This window comes from Labrus mixtus, chromosome 8 (assembly GCF_963584025.1).
Source record: "Labrus mixtus chromosome 8, fLabMix1.1, whole genome shotgun sequence".
Lineage (NCBI taxonomy): Eukaryota > Metazoa > Chordata > Actinopteri > Labriformes > Labridae > Labrus > Labrus mixtus.
This window is the reverse complement of record NC_083619.1, coordinates 6,352,211-6,364,780: the sequence shown is the minus strand read 5'-3', so window position 1 is coordinate 6,364,780 and position 12,570 is coordinate 6,352,211. Positions and strand designations below refer to the sequence as shown.

General features: G+C 41.3%; 1 protein-coding gene across 4 annotated transcripts in view; it reads right to left on the bottom strand.

Moving 5' to 3' along the window:
* LOC132978695 (epidermal retinol dehydrogenase 2-like) overlaps positions 1–12,570 on the bottom strand; it is a 489,977-nt gene that overhangs the window by 10,649 nt on the left and 466,758 nt on the right. For 3 of the 4 annotated variants that reach the window (XM_061043959.1, XM_061043958.1, XM_061043957.1), the window contains exons 5-6: positions 10,744–10,888; positions 4,242–4,367 (exon numbers count right to left, since the gene is read on the bottom strand). In XM_061043959.1, the coding sequence (XP_060899942.1) occupies positions 4,242–4,367; positions 10,744–10,888 (271 nt within the window). Of the gene's footprint in view, positions 1–4,237; positions 4,368–10,743; positions 10,889–12,570 lie in introns of those variants that run through there. The other variant, XM_061043960.1, reaches the window with a different exon arrangement.

Sequence of the window (12,570 nt, the reverse complement as noted above, 5' to 3'; positions counted from 1 at the left end):
GCCCAGGTTTGAATCCAGCCTGTGGCTCCTTTCCCGCATGTCATTCCCCACTCTCTCTCTCCCTGATTTCTGACTCTATCCACTGTCCTGTCTCTCACTCAAAGGCACAAAAAGCCCAAAAAAAAAAATTAAAAAAAAAAATATATATATATATATATATATATTCCCCGCCAGCGTCAACATCATCATTTGTTGTTTTGATTGAGAGCCTCCTGGCAGGAGATTTTACATACTGTGTGTTTAATATAATCTAATTAATAACCATTGTGACTCCTAATCCATCCATATTCAGTGTTTCAGCAGAGGTCAGGAGATTTGATAAAAGTAGAAAATGTGACCTAAACAAGAAAGACGATGCATGTTTGGATGGTTTTTATAAAGTAATAGAGGTAAATCAGCATTGTTATTGAGTGTGTGTTAGTAGAGAGTGATGTAACAGCTGTTTGTAGTTCAAATAAATCCTCTTCCTCTTTGTTAGGTGAGGGGGTCAGCTTGTTGTCAGACTATTTGAATAACAATGAGATGTCGAAGCCTGATTCAGTGCTGAAGGATGAAAACCCTGAATAATTCAAAACCTTTTCTTTATGGATCAAATATTCACTCAGTCCAACAACAAGCTAACTGCTGCGCTGAGCAACGACTTTATCATAAACACACCACCATTACAAAATACACTATCTTCAATACACACTTTTAAAAGACAAACTAGGAATGATATTCAGGCACATTTGAGGTCGTGACTCATCGGACAGAGGAAAAGTAGCATGAATAAATACTGAGTTTCACATGATGAAGGTAAAACCTGCACAGGCTTCAGCAGAGCTCTGCAGAGTCATGGTGACACATGGCACCTGCAGCTTCAGACCAATCACCAATAAACAACAATAAACAACAATCATCCCCCAACACCAGCAAACACTACCCAACACCTAACACCAAACAAAACCACCCAAAACAAAACACCAATCACCAACCAATACCAAACACCAACTAACACCACTAAACTCCTATCATCCCCCAACACCAGCAAACACTACCCAACACCTAACCTTTTCAGAATATGTGACTGTAACACTGTGAAGAACATCACCATACAGTGCAAACAAACCAGAAACTATTCTCAGTTTGAAGTTAAATAATCGGCCTCAGTCAGTTTCTCTGTGTCATGGTGACTTCACACAGTGTGAGTTTAGTTTCTGTTTTGTGCTCAGAATGAAAATCTTTCAGTGAATCAACAGAGAGCAATAAGACCAAACTCAGTTTGTTAACATGCACAGTTCTGTTTGCACACAGCATGGCCTGAAGAACAGATATATTTTGTTAAATAAGAATATCAGGTGGGCAGATATGTGATCGAGGCCAGCTAGATGCTCTCTGTCCTGCTGCTGCTGCTGTGAGCGCATGCACCCACTGGACATCTGCACATGCAGCGGCACTCCATCAGTGTGAGGGAGAGTGACTCTGAGGCAGAGGCAAACATCATGTAGGAAGTTCAAGTGGGCGCTGGTGTGAGCCCTGAACATTTTGAATTCAATTAGAAATATAAACCAACTGCCAGATTGTCAATTTCCGTGCTTCTCTCCAGCCAGTCTCTCTCTCAATCGCTAACAATTCACTTACTACGCACTTCACCACTTACGTTACAAGAGGAGAGGAGGAGTGATGTCACAGCACTGTCCTCGGGGAAAACCTGAACGAAACTCAGTCTCTTCTGATTGTTATGTATGGTAACATGTTTCTGTATAATTTAGACAGTGTGCATGAGTTTTATATAGAACAGGACATCACACACCCACTGAACACACACCTCACCCCACTTCCCTCAGGACGGAGGTACAGAGCAATGAGGTGCAGAAAGGCTCGCCTCGGGAGGAGCCTGATCCCTGCGGTTATAGTGGCCCTGAACAAAAGGCCTCGCTGAACAGGCCAGAGTGGGAACTCTTGACTTTTTGTCTATCTCTGTTTGTGTTATACTCTGTTTTCTGTGTATGAATGTTCTTTGGTTGGTCTTGTCTGTTTGGACAGTAACGGTGCTGTGAAAAAGAATTTCCCCTTGGGGACAATAAAGTCTAAAGTCTAAAAGTCTTTTCATAATTCCTCTCTTACACAGCTAATCTATGAAGTCTAATGAAGTAGATGTTGTTGTGTTTAAGGTTTGGTACTTTGTGATTCTATCATTCACTAAAATAAAAGATCATATGGCATTAAAAAGCTTTGTATAGAAAGTATAAAAAGATTGACAACCTTTGGTCAAAGACTACGGAGTAATACATGTTGCTAACAAACAGAAGCTAATGAACGAGGGATGCAACGGTTATAGTTAAGGATGGACTGATACACACAGGAGGTATAGAATTGATTGTAACCTGTTAACTGTCATGGACAGACCTTGCCCCCTGCATGTCCTGTTCATCAGAGGCCTCTGTATGAACTTCTGTTATCATACTGAAACTTCCCTTTTACAAGAAAACCTCTATTTGAACTGAGACACAAACACTGTCTAGAATGTGTTTAGCATTGAACTCTTCAATGTGCCCAACAACAGAGGTAACTGATAACCACCCCCCTTCTTTCTGATTCAGGGTGTTTTCTCTTTGTCTCCTTTGAACTTGACTGCAGATTGTTCTTACTGTACATTCTGGAGCCATTCTTCCTTCTCTTTGCAAACGGAATTAAACTCAACAAAAGACAAATTGCTCAACTCGAGATCGTTACAGAAATTTCCCAACATGCCGTCATGAACACAGATGGAGTCCGCCTGTTGTTGATGCACATGATGAATGTCAGAGGGTCAGTGTGAGAATGACCACAGCTCGTCTCTGACCTCTGTCTACATCATCATTCATTTAATGGATGTGTGTGTCTCAATGGCTGCTCCTGCTAGTGCTATTGTGAGTGGAACAGAGAGCAAGCATGTAGCGCGCACTATATCATCAATGTTTGATATAACGCAGAGATTTTAAATCGATTCATAGCTTCCAAAAACCTTTTTTTTTTTTTTGGCTAATCAATTACTTCCTGTTAAGTGCTAATAGTAGCTCTTTAACTCAGTAGAATACCAAATAGAGCAGAAAGAAATTCAGCCAGTCTCCCAGATGACTGGAGTACATCCTGAAGTATGTAAGATAGACTTTGAATCCAGAATCGTTCTGAATCAAAAATAGATTCTCAATCGAATCGTGACCCCAAGAAATCAAAATCCAATGGAATCGTGAGACACCCAAAGATTTCCAGCCGTAATGGGGACTACAGCAGGCTGTGGAATAAAGTGTGGAAAAAGTTGAACCGCCTGTTTGACCGGATGACCTGTGCTCCCACTCCATATGGATCACGGACTGTGTTTTGTTGCGCTAAAGATAAACAAGTGCGCATGGTGGCTGGCGTTCCTCTGTGTGTGGGGGTAAGTGTGGGTTGGTGTGTGTCAGCGTGCCCCACAATGCTCCGACAGGCAGACACCAAATTTACACCAAATTGGCTAAAAAACTCATCAGTTTTATATACAAACATTTACGCTCCATGTGGTGGATAGCCCTCTGAAATTCACCTGCCAAACAAAAAATCTACCTGCATTTGGTGCTTCTTAATTTCAAACCCTGCGTGGTAGCCATACATGCTGGTATATCAACATTTTACAACCAAAATCTGCATTTAAAGTTTGAGCGAAACATTCATAAAAAGGCTAAAAGACTGGACTATATTCCTACTGGTACAGCAGATGTCCATGGCAACTACACACACTACTTACACACTGCTGTCTCTGCACATGGATTTATTTGCAGTTCATTTATTTATTAATAATAATAATAATAATAATAATAATAATAATACATTTGTCTTATATAGTGCTTTTCTAAAAACTCAAAGATTTGACACACTGACACATGTCTCCATCTATCTTGGATCACATGCTCTCTGAACTGTGGGAGTCTGTTTGTACAGATCGACTAAGATCCGTCACACCACTACCAGTTAAGTAAGGAGGGGATTGAACAGTCACTAATAATGTATGAAAGAAAGATGTTTTATTTCCCAATTTCTCTCCAGATTTTCACTATTCTTTGATGTCAGTTTAACAGCCTGTGAGCTGCCATCCTTATCTTATCAGAGTGTGATTACGGTGAATTAAAAAAAAGAGAAGATTTAAGCTCGTATGTAGTGAGTGATAAAGAGTGTGTGAGCTGTTTGAAATGTGTATCACCACATCAGTGCAGTGTGAGGGAAAAGAGAAGCTGAACACTCACTTCTTGAGGGCTGTGATCAGGTACATGCTCCTGGGCATCAGCAGGAACACCTGGTCTGTGAGCACGGCGTGGATGATCTTCTTGGCGACATACTTTGGATCCAGGATGGGCAGCAGAGTCGGCCACCTGATGAAGATGAGGAAGAGGATTACGAAAAAGAAAAAGCACAACATCCATCAGCTCTAAAATATTTACCAACCAAGCGGTAACCTCCAGTGTTGAAAAATAAAGCCAATATGTCCTGCAGTTCATCAAGTGTCCACTTGAGGGCAGGCTGCAGAAGCACCAGGAGTCACATACTCATTTGGTTTGTTTTGGTTGACTTGGGACGTTTCTGGTTTGTTTTCCTCGGCCAATGACAGCACACAGGTAAACTTGGAATTCAGCTATTGGATGTGATTCAAACTGGCAAATATGACGGATGCAGACGTAGCGAGAAAGAAGAGAAAACATAATCATAGTACGGTGAAACGCAGCTCGTTCCATACAGGGGGGAACCTTGGGAACCTTAGGGGTGATGAGCCTAGAAAGAAGGGCCCAGTATGAATGTTGTGCTTACAATGAGAAATGCCACTGACTCCACCTTTTAAGTTTTCTTAATAAACACACAGTTGCAAAATAAAAAAGGTATGTGCTACTCTTTATGTCAACTTACTGAATTTTTGTTGTGAAAAATGGAATAGAATCAGATTCTGAAACAAAAACCCTAATCATCCTAGAGGCAGCACAGATTGACCAAAGACTAGTTATCTGAGACAAATCAAAAACGTAATATATCTGAAGTCATGAAATGACCTCGGGGCGGTGCTGTGATATCCTGTTTACAAGAGTGGCATGGACATTTTCCTTCAGCTACCTTTAACCTTTTTAAATCCCATCAGGTCATCTTTGGGTCCAAATGGACGTTTGAGCTCATTGAAGATATTAGTGAAGTGTTTCTGAGATGTGGCCTTTACAGGAACAGGACAGACAACCTGAAAACACGAGGCCTCGGGCTGAACTGTCCCTGACGCACAAACTTAATGATTACAGAGGTGAAAAAGTCTGGTGTTGGTCTGTCACATTTGTGCTGTAAGAGAAGTTGCTGAAAAAAAAGCACCCTCTCTACTCATCAGAGGGAAGTTTATTCTTTTTTTTACATTCACCCCCCTGACAGGAGCTCCGCCCCCTCAGGTGTTCACTCTCCTCTCTGACTGTGTGATCAGACTTTGCTTGAAACGAGATAAAGTTCTGTTATCTGTTATTTTCAGCCCGTTTAGCTCGGGCCAAGGTCGTGAAGATGACGGTGACATCACACATTTCCCACCATAGCCCCGCCCACCTACAGCCTAAGCAGAGATCTATCGAAACAGAGTAAGGCCGCGTGTCCACCTGGCATTTTCCCGGGCAGAAATGCACGTCCGTCCTGTCTCTATGACAACAGTCTGTTGACAATGGCCGCTGTATGATGGACACTCGGTTAATTTTTACTGTATGTTTTATATTTGAGATAATTTATTTCCTGATTAGGCACAGAGCAAAGAGGATGTGTGAATATTATACATTTGGAAAAGAGCGCCGATGACGTCAACAGCGCCTTTCTGAAAAGTGCTTGGAGTGGACATTCAGAAAGATGGATCGCTCGGAAAAAAGACGCTAGCATTGCGCTTTTTACTCAAGGCGGCCGCCTGCTGCTGCAAACGCTCTTTCCTCATTGAAAACAATTTTAAAAAGACGCTGGCGCTCAGACTGAAAAAATGCTAGGTGGACACGGGGCCTAGCTGACGACTTCCTTTATCAAAGAAGAAGAACTCATCCCTCTCTGCCTTGGTTGATTTGATGAATTGATTTAATCCTACATAACAGCACTCTAGTTGTGTAAGATCCAATATTTCCCACCTTCAGATGGTCTATGACTGCAGGAAATAAACGTCTGAAAGCGGGCAGAGGTTCAGTGAGACAGAATTCACACATCTACACGTCTGTTAACAACACTTGAATTAAGCCCCTCAGTTTGAATCAGGCCACAGCGTGTATGACGTGTTGGTTTAAAGGACCTCAGGTAGAGATGTGAGGAGCAGGAAGAGACAGGACAGGTCTGTGTGTGTGTGTGTGTGTGCTGACGAACACTGTGTGTCCGCAGGGCTTAAAGGGGGGGAGGGGGGATGGGGCTGTGGATGGATTAATACGAGGAGACAAAAATAAAGACCTTTAAAATAAGACACCTTTAAATCTGGACCCCAGGATGTCCAGAGAGGAACACGGCAGGAAACCTTTAGTCCATCAGTTTTCTGTCAGTAGCTCTGAATACATGTTAAAGGTCCCATATTCAGCTTTTTCTGGTTTTATATGCTCTTTAGTGTGTTTTCCATGTGTCCTGTGCATGTTTAGGCACATCTATTTGCAAAAATTCAAAGTCCGCGGAAATGCGGCTTCTCCTACGTCCTCCTGTTAGCTGTAGCATTAGCTGCATGTAACGCTCGGTTCTAGCCCCCCTCGATAAAAATTTGTCAGTCCGACATCATTGTCAGTGTGAGATCACTGATCTAAGCCCATTGGCTCGTTGTGGCAAGCCCAGCAGCTCATGTTGCACGGCCGTTAACTTCTGTAGCACGCCCACGATATGCCGTAGCCTGCGGTAGCACAGTAGTGCTAAGGTGCTAATGTTTATGCTCCCCTCGGACGGAGCCAGTGGCTGCATTCCCAATATGGTAAAAGAGGCGGGACATTTCCGAGAACCGTGCTGAGCAACTGACCAATAACAACAGAGCGGATCGGCAGACCAATCAGATCAGACTTGGTCCACGTGGGGTCTAACAGTGGGGGCACTTCAGAGCGTAGCTGATGGACTCAGAGCGTAGAGGGAGCAAGGAGGAGCAGTACATGAAAACAGACACTTTTTTCAGACTTTATCTATTGTGAACGTACAAAAGTAGGTACATAGATTAAATATAGGAACCCCAAAAAGGGCATAATATGGGCTCTTTAAACATTTCTCACTTTAAATTACTATAATTTGATATTCCAACTTTACTCTTCACATCGAACATAATCTCTATGTACAGATGTGGCGTCACAGGGGTCTGGATTTTCAGAATCTGAAATGTTCTGGTTAACGTTTGTTGTTATATTTGTAGCCCGAGCTGTATTGGCCAATCACATACCTGCATGGCTTTCTTGTATGCAGGAGAAACGGTCCATGAATACAGCATACAATACATAGAACAAGCGGAACGTTATCACTGACATAGCAGCTCCCTTTGGCTGAACTCTGATGACGATGTATCTGCCTCTATAAACAGATATCTGCATAAAGGTGAAGCTTACAATCTGTTCTAAATAAAACAAATTACATTTGAGCCACAGATCTGCTCGATGTGTCACAAAGCCTAGAAGTGTTTAGATTTCCTGACTTCCTTGAATGCATCAGAAAAGATCGATCTTAACTCTTAAGTGTTTTTTTTCTGCTGTTAGGGACACTCACACTACTTTCTACAAATTGGTGTCATGATGGTGTTATTTCAGCAATCTTAATCCTTTCATTCTGTAAATCACAAGAAGAGATCTCATTCTTTTTGGGCTCGTGTTGCTGACGTGAGCCAGAGTGAAGCCGCTGTATAAACTTTACTGTTGACCTGAGGCTCAACAGATAACGGGTGTTACTCCGGGATGTTATGTACAAAGACAGGATGGCGTTTACATTGCAGACCTAAACGCTTCACAAACAAAGAAAGTTGTTGAACGCTAACTGCTGTCTTCACTTTTTGTGCATCTGTTCACAGAGACACACATCATCTTTCAGTGGGTGATGGATGATGATTCATCATGTTCCACAACATGATGCAGATTTTGTCAGGTCTGTCCTCCTGACTTTTAAGATGCTTGTTGATTGGAGGTCAGACCTGCATTTAAAGTAGTCAGGAAATCTAAATGCTGATTGGCTTTCCTGACACGGCGTTTAAGCAGCTTTGTGGCTCAAGTTTTAATTTGTGATGTATTACTAGTGTCACATCCATCTATAGAAACATTAATCATCATCAGAATACTGTCAACAAGAGCCAGTATGTCATAGGCGCGAATAACCACTGTTTCACCTCCATGCACCAAAGCTTGCTGATACGTGATTGGTCAATACAGCTCGGACTACAAGTGTGCTAAGAGCGGAAAACAAAACATGCTGAAAATCCAGACCCATGTGAACAGAACCTACAGGTCCATGTAGAACAGACGTGACAAAGCTCATAATAAACTCTTTTTTTTAAATTCCATCTGTCCTAAAGAGCACTGTATCTCTGAATCTTAAAGTGATTTAAAACAGACACTAAAGTGATTTTAAAGGACTTGAAGGTCGACACATCTGGCTGTGGATGTTGTGTTCAATTAGTTTTTTTTGTGGTGACTTTGACAAACATTTGATGTTTAAACTTGTTTCATGTTTTATAATGAATTAAAAGTATTTTATATTATATCAGTATGTATGGTTGCTCTTTTTTTAGTTGCCCGTCTGTGTCCAGGACTCTCTGGTTAAACACAGGTCAACTTTCAAATAATAAACATACAGTCACTCTTTAATCAGTTATAAATTACAAATCTACAGTTGTAACCACAGCCCTGTGGTTAGGGTCCAGCAGCTGTTTGATAACACATCTGGTTAATGAGCCAGGTAAACGTTTACCTACAGTAGAATATGAGTCCTTCCTCAAACATGTTGATAATCATCACCTGACAGAGCTGCATCACGTTTGCACATCACCAGCACAGACTCCATACAGTGATCCTGTGTCAGAGTAAATGTGTTTGGAGGAGGTGGAGAATGAGCTGCTTTATATCTGTTGTTCTTATCTTCAGCTCTGGTTAATGTGATGTCTACTCTGCCTGCAGGCTAAACACTTCTCTTTCTGTTATCACGATGAGTCAAAGACAGAGGATCAGCAGCATCCTCATCTACAGGTGGAGACGGAAAAACACTGAGCAGCTGTCAGTCATGATGATTGACAGGATCTCCATGGGAGGGTTAAAGGCTGACAGAGTTCTGTGATAAGACATTTGAGACGTTCATTACCTGTGTGCTGATATCAGACTGACACTCTGCTGCTTTAAAAGAGACATCACTTCTAAAGGTGCAGTTCACAGTATTTACAAAACAGAGTGGAAAAACGGGGAAAATACTTTTTACAATAAAAAAAAGACTGGAGACACAGGAGTTCAACATCAGGTCGAAAAGACGAGAAAATACGATCATCTCAATAACACTGAGCAGACGTTACCTTCAGGACACAACATCCAGACTACACAGAGCGAGCAGCTCTCTTTAATCCCTGTAGCTCCTCCCACAAGACCTCTTTTATTATCAAACTTTACTAAAGATATATTATCATATTTGTTAGCAAATAGAGCTTTCTAAGCTACCACACTCACACACATAATAATGGCTGTAAATCACGACTTTCATCACGATATCATATCGATTGTTTAGACGACAAAACGATAGTTGACAATAACTCAAAGTCTACCACAATATGATTTTGTTTTGATTTGATTCAGGGGCCAGTTACATTTCACATTAAGAAATAAAGCAATTTTGATGTTTTGGCAATGTGATTGCAGACGTAAAATAGCATAGTGTCCAATTTAAAAAAAAAAAATCTGAATTATACTTTCCACTGTTTGTAAGTATTATTTATTTTCTGTCTGTTTTTTTTTTTTATGTTCACCTTTGTCTTATGTTACATTATCGGAATAATCAAATCAAGAAACGATTTAGACATTTAAAGGTCACATATTATGCAAAATACACTTTACCATGTTTTACAAACACTAATCTGTGTCCCTAATCTTTCTACAAACCCCCCAATTATGAGAAAAGTCCATCTTCTCCATCTGTTGCCTACTCCACTTTTCAGAAAATGTAACCCCTCCCCCAGGTGGGTGATACTCCCACAGCTAGGTGTTTGTTCTGCCCTCTGAGTCTGCCTTCTTACTGTAAACATTAGGGCACAGAGTGAGAAGGCTCGAGCCACATCCCCTTCCAGAGATGGGGCGTGGTCAGACACAGCTCATTTACATTTAAAGGTAAAGACACAGAAACAGCCTGTTCTGAGCAGGGCTGAAATAGAGGGGTTTATAGACATGATCAAATACAGGATCAGAGTGGATTTAGAACAAGGAACTTCACACACATGTTTCAGGGAACTCTGAGTCTTATTTAAACTTGTAAAAACTGAGCATAATATGTGACCTTTAAGTTTGAAACAAGCCTGCCAACCGTACCTGAAAACCATGCTGTCTTTCTGGATATGCATTTCTCAACTGGCTGAAGAGGACAGTAATAGTGTAAAAGACTATCATGATCCAAAATAAAACATGTACACAGAAATTATATGAATAAATCCCTCCAGCCTCTCCTAAGTTCCTTTGGAGAGGCTGGAGGTCACTATGGTGTCGGTGGGCCGCCACTCCAAAGAATGGTAGGGGAAACACTGCCTAATAACAAAAGAAAGCAGAATAACAGAAAGAGACCTACTTGGTCTGACATCCGTCAAACATCCCTGTGTTGATGAAGTACGGACAAACGATGGTCGTCTTCACGCCGTCTTTCCCCAACGCCAACATCTCCAGACCCACCGACTCAGCGAAACCCACGGCTGCAAACTTACTGGCACAGTAATCTGCAGAGAGAGAAACATCAGGTTTACTGATCATCACTGAATCAGAGGAGGCGCAGAGGGCAGGTGGTTACCTGAAGTCTCACTCTGACAGGAAACATCGTGTTTAATCTCACCCTGATGGACTGAGCTCCGATTTCATCCCTCATACCAACACCCTGATCTTAAACCCTGACTTATGATGAGAGTCGTTTCAAAACCAGAACTTTAAACTTTGATATTATTCTGATTAAAATTAAACTTACAGTTTGTTACCATGGCAACAGAAATAGAAGTCGTAGGCAAAAATATGTGGTCATTTATTGAGTTTAATTAGCAAAATTTGCAGGTAAACTCCTGCAAACTATCAACATTCTACATATGTAGAAGGTCTCAGCTTCCCCTTCTCCCGTTCGACACGGTTTAGCGGAGGGTCTTTTTTGGTACTGAAACATTGACCAGGCTTGTTTTTGTGCTCAGTCTGTTTTGGTTAAAAATATGACTGAAGATCTGTAGTTTCTTTAAAAGCTTCACTACTTTTTGATACTGTAAAATAACAGATTGTTTTGCTTTTAAAACACACGTTATTGAACATGTTATTAAGTTTTGAACACTTTGCCGGCCTTAGTTTATGTTGTTTGGGCTCTGAATTAATAATGCTCTGTGATGGAGCGGCAGTCCTGCGTGCATCATGATTAGAGGTGTGACTTAGCGTTTAAACGCTAAACTGAAGATCCAGTTTAATGTTGGCTGTCATTTTTAAAGACTTTAAATGATTGTTTTATAAACACGTCTGACTGAAGTGGGTGTGTCACTCAAGCAGAGATTAAATTCTCCTTAATCTTATCAAACTGTCATGTTCCTCAGATTTCATGTTCACTCTGTGAACTTTGAACCATAATTATCTGTTGAATTAGTTCATATGTGTTGTATGAGAGTGTGTTGACTTTAACACTTCAAGAATCATTCATTTACAGACTGATTAAGAGCTCAGGTCGTCAGATGTACTACTGATTATTAGAAAACACACGACTGCTTTCTCTTGACAACATTACTAAAGTGGAGCATGCCAGCAGCGCTACAACGCTCTGCTCAGTTTCAAATAAGCACAGAGTCTTTTTTTATTACAAAGCCTGCTGCAAGCCCATGACAAGCTGAACAGAATCAACCCACTCAGACAGGAAGTCAGACAAGGGAATGCACAGAGCATCCGGTCAATTTCAAAATAAAACACTTATATACAGACTTCACATTGTATATGCCATCATTACGTCAACATTACAACCTACAAGTCAACATCAGAAAAACCAAGTGACATGTTGTTTGCACGTTGTTATCTTTATTCCCGCGTGATCTTGTAGTTCTCCTGTGATCTCGTGAACCCGTGAGATCAGCTGCTCATGGCTGCATCCAGAAACAGACCCAGTGTGGCGATAAGGCACGAACCGTAGTATGGAGCTAAACCGTGGGGCTGGTGACAACCCTCCACACTTCTTCTACTGAGTTTATTTGGTTTATTTCAAAACTACATGATCGACTGACGGTTCACTTACTATGAATCTTCTCTCCACATTGACAGCTTTCTCTGACATGTTTAATTAGTTAATAGAACTACTCCTTAACGTCTTCCATGAGGAGTCAGATGTTTGGTCAAGAACAGGAAGTCAACAGAGGAGGAGGTCTATTTGTATCACTAACCCCATCAG